Source organism: Anarrhichthys ocellatus, unplaced genomic scaffold (genome assembly GCF_004355925.1).
Source record: "Anarrhichthys ocellatus isolate YVR2014 unplaced genomic scaffold, GSC_Weel_1.0 scaffold34, whole genome shotgun sequence".
Taxonomy (NCBI): Eukaryota; Metazoa; Chordata; class Actinopteri; order Perciformes; family Anarhichadidae; genus Anarrhichthys; species Anarrhichthys ocellatus.
In genome coordinates this window covers 934,324-956,013 of record NW_022280064.1, presented here as the reverse complement: position 1 = coordinate 956,013, position 21,690 = coordinate 934,324, and the positions used below count along the sequence as shown (strand labels likewise).

The window sequence follows — 21,690 nt, the reverse complement described above, 5'->3', positions numbered from 1 at the left end:
GATTAAATCTAAAAGTAACACATTTTTTAAACTCATTTAACCTGCATGAAAACCCAACGATCTGTTCTGCTGACTGATAACAAGAAAAGAGCAATGTCCTGTTGGTCAACATTGGTAAATCCACATCTGTTGATCACCACTGTTTTCACTGAGAGAAAGGTACCAATTTTTAGACCCTCAATGTTCAAAGGACGAAGATAACACAGGTTCTGGACCCGTGTTTTTGACCTGAAAACTCTGACTGGCTTTTGGTCTGCAAAGTAATGCTGACCTGGATTACCAGGAACTGGGACAATGTTGTGTATCTGTGTGGTTAACCTGTTTGAAGCTCAATGTTGAAACACTGTTTGCTGCTAGACATACACATGACAGCAGTTGTTATGTCAGCAGGTCAGGCTGGGAAAAATCACATCTAGCACCCGGACTATCAGCACTGGCGCCCCCCAGGGTTGTGTGCTCTCCCCACTGCTCTTCTCCCTCTACACCAACGACTGCACCTCAGAGGACCCAATGGTCAAGCTCCTGAAGTTCGCAGACGACACAACGGTCATCGGCCACATCAGGGACGGTGATGAGTCTGCGTACAGGTGGGAGGTTGAACAGCTCATCCTCTGGTGTAGTCAAAACAACCTGGAGCTAAACAAGGTCAAAACTGTGGAGATGACAGTGGACTTCAGGAGGAGCCCCCCAACACTGCCCCCCCTCACCATACACAACAACACTGTGTCTGCTGTGGAGACCTTCAAGTTTCTGGGATCCACAATCTCCCAGGACCTGAAGTGGGCCTCCAACATCAACACCATCCGGAAAAAGGCACAGCAGAGGTTGAACTTCCTGTGCCAGCTCAGGAAGTTCAACCTACCTCAGGAGCTGCTGATCCTGTTTTACTCAGCCATCATCCAGTCTGTTCTCTGTTCCTCTATCACTGTGTGGTTCAGATCAGCCACCAAACAGGACAGGAACAGACTGCAACGGATTGTCAGGTCTGCAGAGAGGATCATTGGTTCCAGCCTGCCCTCCATCCTGGACTTGTTCACCTCTAGAGTCAGGAAACGGGCTGGAAAGATCTCTGCAGACCCCTCACACCTTGGACACAAGCTGTTCCAACTCCTCCCCTCTGGTAGACGCTACAGGGCTCTGTACGCCAAGACCACTAGACACAGGAACAGCTTCCTTCCACTGGCCATCACTCTCATGAACAATAAATAAGTTATACTGCACTATTACCACCACTTATAATTCATGCCATTGTCTATAGGTTCATGTTCACATGTATATATATATATATATACACATTTTCTCTTGAATATATATTTATACTTATATTGTATATAGCTAAATGTCTATACCTACATCCGTTCTACTTTTTTTGCTGCCCTTTTTTATTCTTTATATATATATTGTCTTGTTTATTGTAAATTTGTGTTTGTACATTGAGAGCGGAGTGGAAACCGGAGACAAATTCCATGTCTGCGTAAGCATACATGGCCAAAAAAGCTGATTCTGATTCTGATTCTGATTCTGATGTGTAAGACAACATCAGGCTTGATGTAACCGTGCCTTTATAACTTTGTTAAACAAAATATAACAAATAAATACATAGCTATGAATGCAGTGACTGGTTAGGCTTTTAAATAATGGTATGCGATACCAGATCGACCTCTTCAATTCAGCTATTTGAGTCAGTATCGGAAATGCTATCAGTGTTAGTATCAGTGCATAACGTCACTTTTCACAACTTTCTTCACACTGCCAGGAGCAATCCACAATTCTGTTTCTTTTGTTTACCTAAAAGTAGTACATTTTTAATAAATTAAATATTAAACTACTGGAATCAGCCTATCAAATACCCTCTATGAGCAATTTATCAGATTAAAATACTCTGGTACAAGTACTAGTAAAAGATTACTTAGAATAAAAGTACTTGTTATGTAGAACGATCCTTTCAGAGTGTTCTATTATTATATGTAAATGCAGTAATGCATTTAAATTGAATCTGCATTTCGTGTTGTAGCTTTAAAGATGAGCTAATTTAAAGCACCAGTATACTGTTTGGTATTTTAATCTACAAGAATGCATCATATTTTATAACGAAAACAATCACAAGTTTGTGTATATGTTATGTAAATAAGTGTGTAATGTAAGTATAAAGCTGCATATAATGGAACAACTCAAGTACAGAAGCCTGCAAGTAAATACTAGTCATGTGATATTCTTCACTGCTTTAATACAAACCTTCCTTTATGAGATCTATTTCTTCTTCCAGTGATTTGGCTTCGCTGCCAGACATCATGTGACGGGGGAGGGGCCCGGAATCAGGAAACACACCGCTGTCGCAAGTCACAGGAAAGGTAAAGTCTAAACTCTTACTCGACTGAGCTGAACACTTAGGAATGATTTAATTATCCCGACGGACAAGCATGCTAACAGCATTCTTATAATGCCGTTTTTAATTGTTAGGAACAAAGACATTGAACCGATATGTTGTCCGAAAAAAAGCAAGAGAGACAAATCTTCAAATTGTGTTGCGACTTTGATTGTAACTTAATGACCAGCCGCTTCAGTCAACACATGACTTCAGGTCACATTAACACAACTTTACCGTAAATAGTATTCGTGGCTTATTCGTAAATAGGGATCATTTATCGTGCACGACTCTTCTTGTGATTTGTAAAGTCATGTGATTTCCGCATTTTTTCTCGCTGGCAGCTACTGTGGACAAATACACGCACACGCACGCGCACACACACACACACAGGCAAGCAGGCAGACAGGGACGATGTTTACATTAAAGTAGAAGTCATGATCTAATGTTTAAATGTGCTGAAGTAGGAAGCATGCACCTTAGTCCCTCTCATAGCAATAACAGGGCTGGATTACATGCACATAGCCCACTATGGTTTCCTCTTGAGTCAGTACAGGAAGTCTGCTTGACTGGGTTATGGTCAACATTACTGCCACAATATTAGACTTTATCTACAGTAAATAAGAGCCCAGTTAGAACATGTTTTACAGATTGCATTTGGAGTTGACACACGTTAAGGTATATATGGGACGGTCGGTGGGGAAAGCCCATATAGTCCCAGTTAAGGGGAGTTTCTTAGTGCTACATCTCAGTCAATACTTCTTACTTTTCGTTTACTGTTTCAACTGCTTTGGCTATTCTTCATATTTAACTAAATATTTTTAACTGTCTATCCTTTATTTTTCATCCATTCTTTTTTTGTTTTTAAGTAATCTGTGTATAATTGACTTTTCATCTAACGATTTAAATCCCTCATCCGTTACTTTCAGCTAACTGAGTAATCCAACTTCTCTGCTGGTCTGCTAACTAGATCTCATGCATTCTCAATCACCTCTTGTGATTAAGGTTTTCAAATTGACTCATTATAGACAAAATATTTACTAACGATCAGATCAAATCAGTGGCTAAACTCACACGGATATTTATTTTCCTTAAACACCGATATGTGGATTATACTGTGTGTGTGTACATACATACTCATATCTACACTGTTTACACAATATATTGGTTTATACAGTATAAACACAGTTTGGGGACATCTTTTATATTGATGTTTTTCTCCTTTCTTTCAATAGGGACTATTTTAACAGAGACAAAAAGATTATAATTCAGACACCAAATATAATATTTATGTTTTGAAATAGCTTCACCTTTAAAAGACGAAGAGTTAAGGAATAAAACGTGTGTTCATTCAATGTCCCCACAGTCTTTACATGTCGGGGGAGAATACTGTTGGAACATTTTATCCCCAAATACCCTTCAATGTTGAATTTGTTTTCCAGTGCAGAAAAGCACAAGTGACCTTCAATCAGTATTGAACCACAACAGAGCTTCTATTTGGCCTCTAAATATTCTGGGTAGCTGTTTTTCATTGGGCCCTCTGCAGTCTACTCAGTATTTAGATTGAAGGGATTTAAACTGTGATTCATCATTATGTTCAACTCGTATTCAAATAGTGTTGTTAACCCTACAAGCAAGTATTCCCGCTAGTTATAGGTGTTATTGTGCACTGAAACAGGAACTTGTGGGAATCTGCACACATTTTTAGGTTAAACTTTCAGTTTCTTTCACCAACGACTGGGGATCTCTTCTGTTTTCATCCAGCTGTGGTTCAGGGGCATATTTGTCTTTTTCTGCGCTTGTCAGTCCGGTTGAACTATTGTACAGCGTTTTGTTCTCCATGTACAAAACATTACGTCGTCATTTTAAAACCCTTCATACTAAATAACATTTGCTGTTTTAGACATTAAACTGTACATGCAGTGGGGTCCATAAATGCATTCTTTTCAACGTTTGGTGTGGAAGAACATCCCAGTTTAGGAGTGAGATGTTCAACAGTCGTGTGTAGGTGTAATATCTGGATGAACTTGTGACTGAGTACTTTGGTTACAGACCTCTCTGACTGACGAGTGAGTGATAGAACGAGGTGATTAAATGTGTTGTGTGTCCTCACAGCTCTCCGTCATGGCCTACCAGGCTGGGATGCTAGAGGACCCCAGTGCTCTGGTTCACAACATAAGCTCCAACATCCAGAAGCTGGCACTGCTGAGTAATATATACACACTACACACACACACACACACACACACACACACACACACACACACAGACATACACATATACAGAGAAGAAGGCATCATCATCAGCGACAACTTTCATATTACACACATTTTACTGACTCCACTAAGTGAATCATGGTGGACACGTGGAGATACTTTAGCACAGATGAACAATGTCTGCATTCTTTCTTCCTCACCAGCCTCGGAGCTGCAGAGAGCAGTTTCTCGGCTGGGAACGGAGCATGACAGCGGCCAGCTGCCACAGACGCTGTGAGTAATGGGGGCACGGCTTGGTTTGCATAATTGGTCTATTAGTGTACTTCGAACATCTTGGTTTTAAATACAGGTGGAGAAAAAGTTTCAAGCATGCCTGTCTGAAAGTGATTGTCAAGTGATCAATCGTGAAAATATATATATATTGGGTTGATCATGATCCACACACACAATTCACACATCAACTGCTCTTGATTTCTACTGAAAGTCAGGTCTCATGATATCGGACGATCTACCACTTCTCCTCTCAGGAATCTGTTTTCTTGACGGTGTTTCTCTTTAACTTCAACAAATAAATATAAAATGTCTTTGGTCTCCAGGCAACAGAAACAGCAGCAAGGCAACCAGCTAGCGAAGGATACTGACAGGCTGATCAAAGCATTCAGTGCACTTCCTGTTGGCCCTGATCAGGTACCGAAGTGTTATCGTTCTCCTCAACTATCGTTAAAAAAATCACAATTTCCCCGCTTTTTGATACTGATTTGGTACCACACTTGTTATTTTCCCAAATTTTTGTAAAGTTTTGTGACCTTTTTATTCCATGTGTGTTTTAGCGGCAGAGAAAGTTACAGAAAGAGCGTCTGGTGAACGACTTCTCCGCCGCCCTGAACAGCTTCCAAAAGACCCAGCGGCAGGCGGCCGACAAAGAGAGAGAGTTTGTGGCCAGAGTGAGAGCCAGCTCCAGGGTGTCTGTGAGTAATCTGCTGTGTCTGCAAGGTCTCATGGTCAGAGTGTAGACCAGATTAAATGATATATTAGTGACCAATAATCCATACACCAGTGAGTAGCCATTGAGCCACATTTTTTAATTTGTCTTTATGCTATGTCAGTCAAAAGTGTCTTTGTTTTCTTCCTAAATTAAAGCAGGTTTTCTGCACATTAATATCATCAAAAGCTTGATAAGTGGAGACAGACATATTAGGAGGGATGGATAGTATGCCCATCCAACCTCTGAAAGGTACAGATGCATACAAGGGAAAAGGAGAGGCTGTCTACTTCCAAAATATTGTAAGATTCACAGAAATTTAATCGACTTTTAAGGTTTTTATTCGGCACACAGAAAAGAAACAGCTCCAACTCGCATGAAACAAAACCCACAGACCCTCAAGTCAATTTCATTTATACAGCCCAATATCACAAATCTTACAATCTTTACAACACACGACAACGTCTGTCCTGTGACCCTTGCTTTGGATAATGGAAAACTCCCCCCAAAAAACCCTCTGGCAGGGAAATAAATGGGAGAAACCTCGGGAGGAGCAAACGAGGAGGGATCCCTATCCCGGGACGGCCAGACCTGCAATAGATGTCATCTGTACAGAATAACCAACATAATAAAATTACACCATAGACAATAATTATTTGTAACATATAAATATATATATATATATGAAGAAAATTCAGCTTGCATGTGTCACCAAACAGATAGAATGTATCTGAACCACACAAAAAACAATTTCATACCTTATCCACAGTTAATCTTGTCTAGGAGACAAGCTGCAATATATACATGTTCATAGGCTGCATGTTTTAAACACATTTTCCTTCACTAAGGTTTAATACGTCTTGCCATATTAGTGTTCTTTTGTATCGTTCTCACTGCACAGAGAAGTATCTGTATCTGCTGTGTTCATGCTGATAAGCAGGAGCAGCTTTAAATGGTTGTTAAGGAACATATCTCGGCATGGGAGCTACAGTCCAGGTTTTATTTGCTCTGTGTCACCATGCAAACCTTTTTCGGACCCGTTTCCTTAATACTTAATCTAATTATATATAATGAGGTTTTGTAGAACCGTGTACATAATGTATCATTGCTGTTCCCACAGTCGCAGTAAAGAACGTCCTCTACAGTATATTTGCAATAACTAGCACATCAGCGCAGTATGTTTGTTTAAACTTCTTCATTTCCTTTAACAGGGAGGACAGCCTGATGACAGCTTCGGAAATGTGCCTGCTTCCTTTAGGTAGGTCCACTATTTCTGATCGTTATTATACTTTCCTTTTGTTATTACTATTATTACAATTTCATCTACACTTGTCCCGGCAGTGATGCCCAGGTGCAGGCTCAGGCTGAGGCCATCACTGAAGAAGATCTGAGGCTGATCCAGGAGAGAGAGTCGTCCATCAGGCAGTTGGAGGTACAAATAAGAATCAAGTGTCTATAATAGCATGAACACTAATATGTACAGTATCTCATCAGCTTCACGTGAACCATCTCTCTCTATGTTGCTCAGTCGGACATCACAGATATCAATGACATCTTCAAGGACCTGGGGATGATGGTCCATGAGCAGGGAGACATGATAGGTGAGCTTTTGACACCTGCTCGTAGATTTCTTTACTGAAACATTTACTTAGTTCCACATGTGCTCCCTCTTCCTCCCACCTGCTGCGTGTGATCTGTGTGTTTCCTGTGTGTTCTGCAGACAGTATAGAAGCCAATGTGGAGACTGCAAATGTGAATGTCCAGAACGCAACCCAGCAGCTGTCACGTGCCGCAGAATACCAGGTAAGTCTCACTAGGACAGAGAGGATGGGAAGGGATTGAGGAAAGGAACAAGGAGAGGAAGAGAGGAGAGTCATTCAAATGTATAAATGTTAGCGAAGTTAGCTTGTAACTGGTGGACCAATTAATATATCTGAGTAAGAGTAATAGCTCTAGGGCTCTTTGAGGGAGCAATATATGTGCATGTTTGACTCCTCTACCTCCTGCACAAGGACTCCCTTGTGTGATTAAGTTCTTAGTAAGTTTGCTTCGGCAAAAGACGTAGATAAAGAGGCGTACAGGAGGAAAGGAAAAGCTGAGTCACAAGGTGATCGGATTCATAGTGTGGTTGTGAGTCACTTCAATCCTGAGTAAAACCATCCATCTCTCCAATAAAATCCAGATTGTATCCAATACTTGTATATTACACAAACAACCTCTTTGTGCTTTTCCCCCCCCCCCCCCCCCAGGGGAGATCCCGGAAGAAGATGTGCATCCTGGGGATAGTGTTGGTTGTAGTTGTTGTTATTATTGGACTCATCATCTGGGCTTCTGTCAAACAATGAAGGCTTCTTCTTCTTCTTCTTCTTCTTCTTCTTCTTCCTCTCCTCCACCTCTCCTGGTTAGTCATCAACCTGGACAAAGCATGAATCATCGTCCCTCCTCTTCCTCTTTTTCTCACCCCTCTCACAAGGGGAGTCATTCGGACTGTCTGCCTTTTATTTGACTTGATTACAGTTTTAAGACGTAGCTGTACTCATTGACAGGATTGCACACTCCTTCACTGTGAAAACCAAACTAGGGTTGAGGGCTTTATTGTTATAACCAGCTTTAATTGAATTATTTGTGTCTGAGTTTGGCACCGGTTAACTTTATGGGAAAGCTTAAATGCTTTAGTCCTCACCTGATCTTCAGAGTGAGGCGGGAACACAGGTGGAGTATTGCTGCGTCTCTGTACCAGAAAGTTTATTAAGACACAGTACAGACAATGCTTCTGGGTGCAATGGAGCAGCAAGTTGCACAAGGCAGGTAAGAGCTGATAAACCTTCAGATCAGTGATGTTGCAGCAGCTGCTTTCTTTCATCAAGTCAGATATGAAGAACCCACGCAATAAGCTGCATTCAGCTTATTCCAACGCAGTGCTCTCAGTGACAATTCCTTCTTTTTTTTTTTTTTTAAATCTATCACCTCCTTTATTTTGCAATATAATTAATTAAAAGGTATTGTTCATTTCTATACAAATGCATGTCCTGTACTTGTATTCTAATGATGAATCAGGAAGTACGTACCCATACTAAATCTTGTGATTAGGACCATGTAATACACTCCACTGCCACCAGTCATTCCAAGTAATACGATTCTGTTCTTACTTTATTTAAGTAGGTAGTGCGTCTCCTTTGTTTTTAATTGATCATCTTAGAGAGATTGACGACATCGCAGACGATCACACACAAAGAATGTAAGTGCAACATGTAATAATAGTTCAATGTGTGCGTTGTGGTTTGTTTGACCCTACTTTATGCTTCTTTTGAAGGCTATGCACACCACACAGGTGTTTTCAATTATCTGGCTGATTAGAGCTTGTTACAGGTCAAAGGTGGGACAATCAATCATGGTCCAGAGGAGAGGTCTAATCGGCTGAATTAACACCTGTGTGGGGGCTTGACTAAGTACTTTCTGTGACTGACAACCAACAGTAACCGTCTTCATCTCTTTATTCTTAAGGAACCATAAATGTAACTGAAAGTAAAGTGAGTGACAGCAAACACTAATTATTATTTGCTACAACCATTTGACCTATATGTAAAATGATGATCGCATGTATATTTTCAATACTGAGATTACGCTGCCTACCGTGTGCTGAATAAATTGTGAGTGAGAACATTTGTTTATGCCTTTCTGATGTTTTTTTATTAAACTTGAATCATCACTGAACGTTATTTTTCCCAAAGAATGTCACTCCAGTCTAGTCCTTAAACGTTTCTGCAATAAAAGTACAGTATGTTATATTAGCTTTTATTTCAATATTAAGGCTACTTTATTTCCAATTAAGACTATTCTCAGTGTTCCTCTAATTCCAAATAGCTAATTGTCACCGACACTAGAAACAGAGAATGAGAAATGAGAGAAGGACCGGCAGGTGTCTGGCTGAGAGTCAGTAGACCGGTCGCTTTACATAACATTTGTTTTTTTTTTTTTTTATTTAGATGAGTGTACAAACAAAGACTGAATGTCATTACCTTTCTTTGTCAGGAGTTTGGATCGGACTATATATTGGGAAGATGAATGAATAATGGTCTTCTTAAGATGACTATTTCTTAACCTGATCAAGACATTTAACTGAACTGCTTCAGTACAATGCAGTATATTGTGTGTGTGATGCTGGAAAACAACATTCAATTTACTTTCCTAGGGGAAAATAGGATGTTTGGACAAATGGAAAGGAAAAATAATGTTCTTGCTTAACTTTGTTGCCCAATGAGGACTGTTTGATCAAAGTGATAACGCTTTGTTGATGTTGGCAACAGCTGTTGTATGGTTAAGACAGTCATCAACTGCATCTGCCTGTAATGCAAGAGCTTCCTGTTTCTTGAGAACAGCCTTGACTCAGCATTGTGCGCATACAAGAACAGCTTACATTCTCAAGGCTAAGATTAAACCTTATTAAAACCTGACTGCAGCTGAGAAGCTTAATGCCAAATTAATTGCTGGGGCTGAGCCAAACCCCTTCATACATGTGCAAATACAATGTCAAAAATATCACTTTTCTATATTATAACATTTAAAAAAAAAAATATATATATATATATAATCTCCATATTGAGAAAGAGTGAAGAAAGTAAGTTTCAGCAGCCATCAGAGGATGAGATCAAGGAGCAGACGGGAGGTAGCTTGTGTCTGTCAGATCGGACTGTTGGACTTGGATTAAGATGTGGAAGTTACAGACTGCTGTGACGCAGAAGGAAAAGTTTCCTTGGCAAAGAGGGAGATGTGGAGGATTTGGACACAGTGTTGTAAATACATCACTTGGGCAGAGAACAAGTTGAGCAGGTAGGACAGGGAGTATTTTTGGGCTGGTTACACACACAGAAAATAGCAGGTTGCTGCAAAGAGCTGAGCAGGATTTTCCTTTCAAACAGAAATGTCAGAGCTGAGGAGGATGAGGAAACTTTGACCGGGTGCAAAGTTACTGCAAAGGAAGTTTTGGTTTGAGGTGGATAGACACATAGACAATGATTGGGTTGTTTTTGAGATGACACACATTTTCATTTATTGTCGGTTGAAAATAACCTGTTTGTGTGTCTCCTTCCTAATAACAGCTTTATGTGTCTGGGGCACAGATACTGGTTTTTCCTGCTGATCACAGATAATGGCAAAAAGTGTACTCACTGGAGGGGGGGGTTCATAGAAGATTCAAACTGTTGTGATGCACATAAATTGGAAAACGTTACTCATCTGGGCAAAAACTGAGCTCACTGTCTTTAACCTGCGTCATTAGAAAAAACACTGGAGGAAATAACTATTTGCTGTTGGTTTTCCTTTCCATTAGTAATCTGAAAGTAGGTCTTCAAAATATGTAATTTTCACCTTAAAAGCGACACCAGGAAGATGAGCAACCGCATAAGCAGAGGCTAATGGGGATCTATAGCATTATAGTAGCAGTATGGTATGCTCAAAAAAGTCATGATATACAAGTCATAGGACAGTATGCCATAAAAATGTAATATAATAAGTTATAGTCTAGTATGCCAAATTCTTTTTATAAAAAGTCATCGTATAATATGTCATATTTTATGTTATACTTTTGCTCTGGTTTATGCTCTTATATGCTTGTTAAAAAAGGAGATATGCACTTATGACTTCTGGTGACTCGTAGTTCTCTTGAATACCGATGTTGAATACACTTATTGTAAGTTGCTTTGGATAAAGGCGTCTGCTAAATCACTGTAATGTAATGTAATGTTGAAACAAATGCATGGTACAGCATGTAGAAAACAGTCACCAAGGTCCTCTTAGTGTATCAAAAATAGTAAAAAAAAAAAGTCACAGTATAATATCTTGAAGAATTTTCTTTTTTTTTAAAGTCAGAGTATAGTATGTCAAAAAAAGTAAAAAGAAAAAGTCACAGTATAATATCTTGAAGAATTTTCTTTTTTTTAAAGTCAGAGTATAGTATGTCAAAAAAAGTAAAAAGAAAAAGTCATAGTATAGTATGTCGAAAAAGTAAAAAAAGTCATCGTATAGTATTCCATTAAAAAGTCATATAAATGTTATAGTATTAGTATGCCATACAAATGTCTAAGTATATATAGACTGTTAACACTTAACAAAGTGGGAAAGATACAACTCTTTCATTAAAGGTAGATAATAAATTTGACTCATGAAATAGTGTATTGTTAGTTGTTGTGGTGTTTCAGTTGTATGTTGATTAGATATGGATTCACACATGTGAGTAATGTTTTTGTTACACAAGACCAATTTATATGAGTAATGCTGCCAGTAGGGGGCAGTGCTGGAGCGCTTACCATAACCCCCATAAGTCCACACCATATATACCACTATGTTTTGCCATTATCTTGAACTGGTATTATTGTTGGTGTGCCTGACATCATACAATAGCCACACAGCAATTCAGTTGTACATAATGCAAGGGGTAAATGTGTTATTAGAATGATGCATATATCATTGAGCAACGGAATAAACCCAAGCGCTTCTTCTGTTAGACCTTTATCACAGCCATTCAGGGCTTTGATCTCTCCCGAGTGAGATCTTTCTGGTCTGACCCATGCTAATAAGCTGAGATCAAAGTTTAGACTGCTCAGTGGCTGCTCTGTTTCAATCCCTTCAGCGACCATCAGTCAGAAGTGTCCTTGAGTGAGACAGTGAACCCCTGTCTGCTCCAGACTGCCGATCAGCCTATAATAATAACCATCCGATGGATAAATAATAGCTATACAGTACAGTATTTTTTCAGCTGAAATCGTGTTCACAATCAGCTTGTCAAAACTGAATCCTCCACTCTCTTCCTACCCTCCTCTCCTTTCCTCTCCATTACAGCACATCTACAGTGCTGTATTTATGGCTGCAGATGTCCTCGCTATTTTTAGGGCTAGCTAAAGCCCACAGGATGTCGGCTCCCTTTCAGGACAATCATGACATGAACTAGAAGCCGAAGAGCACACGATCCTGAGTACTGATAAGTAATATGAAAGTTGCTAAGTCAGTTCATTAAATTGTAGGAATTGTGAGCGTGATTCTGTTGAATTTAGCCTCATCTTGGCTTTCTGAATACTCGACTAAGCCGTTTCATCACAGAGTATCATACCTGTTTCAAGACTTTAACACAGAATCATTAACTCCGGAATTAAAATTGAGATCATCAGTGTTCATTTAAGACATTTTGGAGCCACCCAGAGTCACAGTTCACATGAGTGACAAAGTGACTCTAAATTATCACTAAAGTATCAACGCTTATAAAATGGTATTCATGTATTTTCCTCCCCAAGTCTGTATAGATGTGATCAGTGCCTCACAAAGTCAAACCATTAAAGTCTGTGTAAATGAGCCTGTGTTGTTGACATCTTGAAAACGTACCTGTAACTGAGCATCCTGGTCTCCGTCCATGATCCCTGACTTGTAATCCTCAGGACTGGTCCAGAGCCCCAGAGGGCGGCATTCCTTCCAGCAGCCCAGGAATGTAAACTTTACTTTGGAGTCTAGCACCGGTCCAGTAGGAGGAATGCAGAGTGGTTGCAGTTAAAAATGCTCCCTGAGGTGTACTCTCTCTAAAAAGGACAATTTGGGGAAAAAAAGAGTCATAAATAAAGATGTGGTAGAGCTGGCATTGGTGGCATGCAACTGGCACTAGAACAGAAAAACACGCCAGTGGGTAAAGGGGGGTTTACATTAAGAGGCTTCAGTGTATTCTGGTAAATATTGATGTTTTTCCGAAGAGGAAGTAGCTCTCCGGTATGTGACATGATGTTCTACGCTGAGAGGAAGCTGCTGCCCTCACCTGCCATTTCAAAGTTAAAATTCCTAGCTCGCACACCGAAGGAACCCACAGTACACCTGTGCTGAACTGTTTATTCCCTCTGCACGGAAAAACAAATAAATAACTAACATCAAGTGCAGATTCTCTGTTTTTGACCTTGGACGGCCTCTCATATTTAAGCCTAAAGCGGGTACCTTAATATGCTGGTGGGGGCTAGTGGCAAATGTCTAAACAACTTCAATAACCAGAAACCATGTGATGTCAGTAAACACTGGGCAGGGCATGCAGGGCGGCGGTGGTCAGGAGGTAGAGCGTAATCGTACACTAAACGGAAGATTGGCGATTCAATCCCAATGCCTGGGTCTCAAGACAGTGATACTGAACCCCAAATTGCTCCCTTTTGGCTGTGCCAGCGGTGTGAACGAGCGCTGTATGGCCGTCTCTGACAACAGTGTATGAACGTGTGTGTGAATGGATGAATGTTGACATTGTGTAAAGCTCTTTGATATAAATGTAAGTCCATTTATCCTCATATTTACCAAAGTGGCTGGCCTTTTGATACCAAAGTACACCAAAGTGGTAAAATATCTATTTATGTTACCTACAGTCTACCCCCTTTTAGTGTCCATACCCTGTAACTCATTTTGCATTTGCAAAAAGCACAAAATTAAAGTGTCTTTGTTCATGGGAAAATACCTTATTCTCTTTTACAGCATCAATTGCGTCGTGCAATATCTAGTAGTACTTCAGTTCTAATGAAGTATCTTTAAGCTGCACTAAAAAGTATCTTTTCATAAACAAATGGATCAAATGATGACATGTAAATATATAAGTAAGTAAGTATAGGAGTCGTTTGTAGTAACCAACCCTCAGAGAATTATCACCCGACTATGTTTCCAGCGGCTTTGTGGAGCATTTCTCATCCAAAAAGCCAGATATTGTTTCTCAGGAGAGGGCACAGAGCTCAAATTAGAATAGATATTGGACTTGTATTCTCTAGGTAGCCAGAAAAAAGTCTGAAAATGAATGCTAATGTTGGTCCATCTCTGTTGGATGTGTAAATAGGCAACTGGCTAACACAACTTTACAAGGTAATAACGTGCCAGCATTGTATTTACAGCTTAGTGCATTGCCCTCAAGTGGCCAGAAATAACTTTTTGAGTTTAAGTCATCTTCAAGAAGTCTATAATGATAGTCTTGCTGCTTTTGATTTACCACTAGATAGGCCGGTGGTAACACCTGTTGCAGTTTGAAATATCATTTTCCAGGTTGAGTCATGTGTGGATTTTGTCATATATCTGTACTGTTTAGTTCTAGCCACTTGTTCCTCTCTCCTAGCCAGATGTTTCTCAAGCTACTATAAACGTCTCACAGGTCTATGGGTTCCACATCTCTGCATCGCAGGGATACCACTATATTTTCACAAGGGTGGGTCCCAGGGTGAAAAACTTGCTCCAGTTCTCCTATACTGTTTGCAGTCGCCAACTTGTTCCTATAACTACTCGTGCCTAGTGGTTGAAATGCTGACCTTAAAACTTGAGGGCTGTTTCTGCAGTGGGAGCAGATATTGGAGGTTGATTTGTGTTAACGCTTTCCTGAACTCCTAGTCTTTCATCTTGCAGACATCTCTGATTACAGCACAAATTGATTTATTCATTTGTAACAAAGCGGTAAGTGAGAGAGGCCCTCATCAACCTCCACCTCAAACAGTTTTTGTTACACCCTGTGTGAACAAGTTTAAATACCACCCTTGTTTGGTCACCTCAAATCATCTCCTAAATGTATATGGGACTGTTTGTATAGGCAAACGTAGCCAGGAGTAAAAAATGCAGTAAGACAATCTATGGTGACCTTGTGTATCGCAACAGACGTCATAACCTCCAGCCGCCCCTCGTCGGTGGGAATGAAGAATGAAAGATGGAGGTAGGGATGGAGGGAGGCAGGGAGGTAATTGAGGAATGGATGCGTCTCCTAGGTGGCCATGTTGTTGCTCTGGAAGGATGTGGGCACTGGTCAGACCACACACACACACTCAAACAGAGACACACATACGGACACTAGCAACAAGGCCTAACCAAGCAGCAGCTCTTATTATTGTCATTTAGTGGTTAGGATTTAACTCTGGGCCTTTACTATGGAGGGAACATGGGAATTAGAGTCTGGGTTAGTCCACTGGTCGGTATTTGATTCTGCGTTTCTATAACGGTGGGTGATAAATTGTGGGTGTTTGTCATGCTGGGAACGAAGGAATTACGCTCTGGGTTAGAAGTTCCTGTGGAACTACAGTTACACTTAGAGGATTTGGATAAAGCAGGAAAAACATGGCAGCGGAGTAAGCTTCCCATCCAAACTGTATAATTTTAGGTAATTAGGGAACCAAATCCATTAATTCTATGTTAGTTGATCCTTCATGGTGATAGCTACGTGCATTCTAACGTATTTGGCTATTTAGATTGATAGCAAACTATCAAATGTAATGGGAGAAGCAGAGAGAGGTGACTCGCAGTACACAACACATACCTTAATAGTCCATGTGAATTTGGAAAAACTATAATTTTATTGCAAAGCTTTCATTTTAAACCCCCTGAAATCTTAGTTAAAATTCTTTAGCATTTGTCTATCAAATAAAATATACATAAAATAATCCTAACTGTTCTAACTTTAACAGAAAAATGTTTGTTCATGTGAGATCCTATCAGTAAGAAGCAGGTTGAGGAAATAGCTTCTCAGAGATGTTTTTCTTTCTTTTCTTTGGAGGTACTGAAGTATTAATGTTATATTTGAGTGTCAATCAAGCGTGGATGTCACCTCAGTGACATTTACTAAATATAAGAGGTACTTTTTGGTTATCAAATATCAAAATCACTCTGGTGACAATCATAAAATAAAGACTATTAACAGTGTTAACATAGCCGACTCTGCGAAATGATTAATCCCCCTAAAGTGTGACATGTTCATAATTCTTAAAGATAAGTTTTAAAAATTAAAAATTGAGATTTAAAACACTTTTTGAGATGTATTGTTTTGCGATTGTTTATCTCAATGCGGTCCATTTACCGTGCAGCACCACACAAGCAGGAATGCACACCCATTATTTACAGATCCTGGCCCTGAGCCCTGACTGAATTATACCTGTTATTCAGCTGCATTGAAAGGCGTTTGACGTCAGAGGTGGACAAAGCTAACAGAACAAGAGGTGTAAAGAGTGTGTACGTGAGCGTGTTTAAGTAGACAGGTGGGGCTGTTGAGGTCAAAGGCTAAGAGGGGTTGGTGGGTGGGGCAGTGGTGGAGGTCGGGTGAAAGCTGCTCGGCAAACACAGCCTGCTGTCTCAAACACACGAGATGTACGAATAGCCACAAGTCTGTGTGAGAGGCAGGGGAAGGATAAGTGTGTGAGAGAGGGAGAGGACGGCAGCGAGGCAGATAGACAGCTCACGAGAGGGAAAGAGTGAAGGAGGGAGGCCCTCGGTTTACTCACAGTGTTGTGATATGTTCGTCATGTTTTCTCACCGGGGGGATTCTGGGACAGCGTGTTTCCATTTCACGGTCTGGGAATTTTCCTCCATTGTGAACCTGTAGCTAAGTATAGCTGATGAATGAGACCAGACAAGAGGAGACAGGATGAGATGAAGTTTGCAGGTTCGATTAGACTGAGATAAAATGAGGGAAACATTGACCTTCACAAATGAGATATAAAAATACATTAAATTAATTTATAAGGCAAGATGAGAAAAGATGAGAAGAGGTGAAATTAACTATACGAGAAGAGACACGGTGATTTGTTTTATTTATTTAGTTGATGAAAATAATTGAGATAATAATGGTGGGACAGAGATAACATTCCATTAAATTAGATGAAATAAGACACGTTGGCCCACAAGATGACAGAAACTTTACTAAGCAGGCAAAATAAGATGATAGAATAAACAAGATGAAATGATGTGATATGAGATTATAGAAGACAAGAAAAATGTGAGAAATATGTTGGATGTAACTGAGAGGAAATGAGACACGTTGACATTCACAGATGAGTTTTAAAAAATAGATTTTTACTGAGAATGCAAGATGAGATGATACAACATGAGACGATAAGAAGGGTTCGGGGCATGGTTAATATTATTTATGAGATGAGATGCGAGAGTTATATGAGACAAAATAAACACAATGAGAGAGAGAATTAGATTATAATACTTTGCATTTCATGAGATGAAATGTGATATAACGTACTTTACAGATTAAATGAGACAGATGATTTCTCTGGTGAAATAAGAAAAGTGAGATCACATGAATTTATGTAAGATGAGATGAGACTAGATGAACTTTACTAATGAGATGAATAAAGATATAGCATAAACCTTTCTTAGGGTAAATAGATAAGAGGTGAGGCGAGATGAGACGAAATCAGACAAGATGATCTTTAATAATAACGTGATAAAATTGATAATTGCTATAAACGGCAAGATGAGAAGATATGAGATTAGGTAAGCAATACATTGACTTCATTGATGAGATGAACTTCAATTGAATTGAATTAATTGATACATTTTTGTGAAACTTTGATCTTCTCTGTGGGCTGCAGCAGCAACTTCTTAAACCAAAGATACACAACAAAGCAAACAGACTCGGTTAAGACTTCATTTAACTCCCCGTGTTCCTGTTCGGTGACCGGTTCAATCCCACCTTCAAAGCACAAATCTGCCAACGCTTCAAACGTTTTCTTTTACTGTAGATCTCAGTATAGACTTTAGCTTTCTGCCTTAATTTATCCTGGGAATATTTGCCAAGCACACATGCTCTCTTTCATCGACACTCTGCTTAACACGTTCAAAGTTACACACATTCATGCCTGGTAGCTGCCCAGTGTAACCACAGTCCTCTAGTGTTGGTCTACCGAGCAGCTCCACCAGAGCAATTTGGACGTTAAGAAATGTGCTCAAGGACATTTCTCTGGTGTTAGCTGAAGGCGAGGAGGGCCGGCCGCATTCACTTCACTGAACTACACTTTTCTTGGCAAATCAGGGATCCAACATCTCAATCTTCTCATCAGCCCTCTTGTCTAAACTTCACGTCTGCACATGTTGGAACTAGACCTTTTGTGTAATGAAAGACATTTTGAAGAGAAACAATCCAGCATTTAGTGAAAGGATTTTGGAAAGTAAATCAATAAACACTATGACATCAGTCTCTCTCAACCCATTTTATTTATTCTATAATTGCCTACATGTTATGGTCCCTATCAAGTTTTTAAAGCAACTGAATTAAAACAAAATGGTTTCACTTCATTATCTTCAGTCATAATAGTGTATTTTTGCAGTTATTCCAGGTTAGGTTTACCTTTAATTAGATTCGGTGAAGCCTAGACAAGAGTCTACATGCTAGGCTCTGTGAGACCTGACACTGAACTGAATGCTAACATCAGCATGCTAACAGGCTTACAATGACATTGCTTACATGTTTAGAAGATATGTTAATCATGTACATCTTCTTAGTTTAGCGTGTTAGCATGCAGACATTTGTTAATTAGCACAAAACACAAAGAGCAGCAGAGGCTCGTGGGATTGTCATTCGTTTTGCAGGTATTCGGTCATAAAGCAAAGTACTGAACAAATCTCGATTCTCAACCTCATGTGTCAGGCCGAGGGGCAGATCCGGGACTCAATCGCAGATAAGACACGAGGTGAAGTTCAAACTCAGGAATCTTTACTTGAAAAAAGATCAAAAACAAACTTAAAGCGACTCCAACGGAGCGGGCAAAATATCCAAAAACAAAAGAAGGGCAAGGATACAAATCAGAAGGGAACTCTGGAACACCGAGCAAACACGAGGAAGGCACAGCACAAACAAGGACAATCTGACAACCAGAACAGGGAAAGCAGGGGAGTATATGTGTGTGGGGTGATGAGGAGATTGAAGGCAGCTGGGTGGACAGGGCAGGTGAGTAGGATGAGTGTAATCAGGGGAAGCACACACACACACACAGACACAGAAACACAGGAAACACACACAGAGACATGAGGAAGCTAACGGGATGTTACATGATGATGTATGAAATGTTAAGGGACCACCAAAGTCATTAAAGTTCATCCTGAGGGGGACATGAATGTCTGCACAAAATGTAACGGTAATCACTCCAGTAGTTGTTGAGATATTTCAGTGTGCACCAAAGTGGTGGATGGTGCTAGCGTGGCTCAGAACAGATGAACCATGAAAAAGCTCAACTACTGTTTCAGTCCATTATGCTCAAAATGTTGGCACTAAAATGACACATTTTTCAACAGAATTGACATTATATAACTCAAAAATTGCCAGAGAGCATGGATGGTCATCCTCAATGGTTCAACTGTGGCTCACTGTTCCAGGCAAATGGCTCAGTGCTCACATCCTCATCAGAGCCCTCCCTTCATGCGGCAACGTGTCGCTCTGCTCAGACCAGTCTGAACTGCCCCTTGCTAGGACACGGCCACTCCGGCATCAAACGATATTTTTAATCAAGTGGTCAAAAGCTATTGCACAAACATTCTAAAGTAGCTTAGGTCAACAGTATCCCAGAGCCTGTTCTGTTAGCTGGAATGCTCCTGCACGCTGCGAACAGGCCTCTCTTTGTGTTTCAGTCCAGCAGCCTCACGCCACACCGCACCGTTCTGGAATCCTGTTTGTTTTCTTTCAAATTTCTCAACCTAGTTCACTCCGATGTGGAAGCACAGTGTACTGTGTGTGTGTGTGTGTGTGTGTTTTAAGGTGTGCGCTAAGTGTGCATCTGCATGCAGCAACAGTATGGCTCATTGAGCATGTGCTCATTTTATGCCAGTGCCAAAGTTCACATGCTTTTAAGTGGAACATACTGGAGTGTTAAAAAATTATAAACTTTGAGCCTAGTATATCCAGCCAGCTGCAGTGTCGGTTATTAATGTGAAGACTTACAGATTGGACCAAAACTCAGCTTTCTGTAGCCAAAAGGCCGGGTTTTTAATTTACATTTAATTCAATCAAGGCAGGATTTTAATGTGTTTGTCTTCCTGAAGACTTATACAAGTTACATTTCTGCTTCATCCTACAACAAGACAAAACCTTGAACTTGAATGTGTTGTTTTGTATTTCTGGACTCCAACACATTGAATCCACTAATCTAACCGGTAATCTGCAATTATCCACAATACTACAATGCTGACTGGACAAACACCTTTCCTCTACAGGTCACCTCCCCCTTTCTCCTAATTTCTTCTGTTGGCTGACCAAACCAGAGGAATTCATTATCCTGGAAACTTTGTGGAGAACAGAGCAAGGCTGTTCTTCTTTCCTGACCTTCCTGACAATGAACCCATCGCATACAATCAACCTATTATTACTGCTACAGATGAACACTGCTCTTTGGCCATATGAACTGTATCTGGCTCGCTGGAAGTCCTGTTTTTAACCTGAACAGACTGGTTGGATCTGTAAAGAGACTACCTGCATCTGAAAGAAAAATGTCAGGCACATCACAGCTTTGTTCTAATAGTAAAGACACCATCTAAACTTTGACCATCTTTACAGGAATGTAACCTTTTCCACATGGATTTTGGTATGAGACTGAAAGATGTGACAATATTGCAGTTCTCTCAACAATTGAGTGGTCATTTAAATTTCAATGAGACGAATATTAAGAAACCTATTCCATGCGTCCATCCATCCGCTATCTCTACTCACTAAATATTTTGCAGAATTAAGGGGAGCAGTAGCCTATCCCAGCTCACATGGGGTGAGAGGCAGTGTCCACCTTGGACAGAAGCCTGTAAACTAGGTGACGTTTTTTTACTCCACACTGTCTTTTGACGCACAGGGGACTCAAGTGGCGCTGTCTTGTTTCATTCAACTGATATATTTAACAAAGAAAATGAGGTCATTCTTCACATTTGCAGACCTAAAGGAGTTGTATCTCCTCCGGATAGTTATTATTATCTGCAGGACCCTAAAAATCTTTTTGCTGTGTAAGAAAAAAGTAAAAATTAAGATCACAAGAACTGTATTTAAATGTCTAGTCCATAGCATGTTCAGGGAACTTTCTTTGAGCCACACTTTTACGAATATAATACAAATGTGATAATAATGCATACTGAGCACTCTTGTTGTTCATGATGTTTTTCTTAACATCAATCTTTCGACTGTCATTAAAGCTTTTCTCAATTTGATGTATTTGACTTTGTTCAAACACTTTACTGCTCCATTTCCAGTAACCTGAGGAAATGCCTTTTCTGGGCTGTCCCACTAAAATGCCACATATAGGCGGCCCCCCTTCCAATACTGCAGGATAGGTTGCCCTGAAAAAGCCCCTCCAAAATACTCTGCAGGGCGGTGTGTCCTGAATGTCCCGCAC

The 21,690-nt window shown here is 40.1% G+C and overlaps 1 protein-coding gene across 2 annotated transcripts; it reads left to right on the top strand.

The window, feature by feature from the left end:
* Nucleotides 1-2,264: 2,264 nt before the first annotated feature.
* Nucleotides 2,265-9,230, top strand: stx7l (syntaxin 7-like). Of its 2 annotated transcripts, XM_031866283.1 has the most exons (10): nucleotides 2,265-2,351; nucleotides 4,481-4,574; nucleotides 4,785-4,854; nucleotides 5,178-5,268; nucleotides 5,412-5,549; nucleotides 6,775-6,821; nucleotides 6,905-6,995; nucleotides 7,092-7,164; nucleotides 7,284-7,366; nucleotides 7,813-9,230. In XM_031866283.1, the coding sequence occupies exons 2-10, from the start codon at nucleotides 4,490-4,492 to the stop codon at nucleotides 7,906-7,908; spliced, it is 774 nt and encodes a 257-aa protein (XP_031722143.1). In that variant the 5' UTR covers nucleotides 2,265-2,351; nucleotides 4,481-4,489; the 3' UTR covers nucleotides 7,909-9,230. The 2 variants fall into 2 exon arrangements, with proteins under 2 accessions (XP_031722143.1, XP_031722142.1); XM_031866282.1 differs by lacking the exon at nucleotides 2,265-2,351 and having other exon boundaries at nucleotides 2,358-4,574.
* The last annotated feature ends 12,460 nt before the right edge of the window (nucleotides 9,231-21,690 follow it).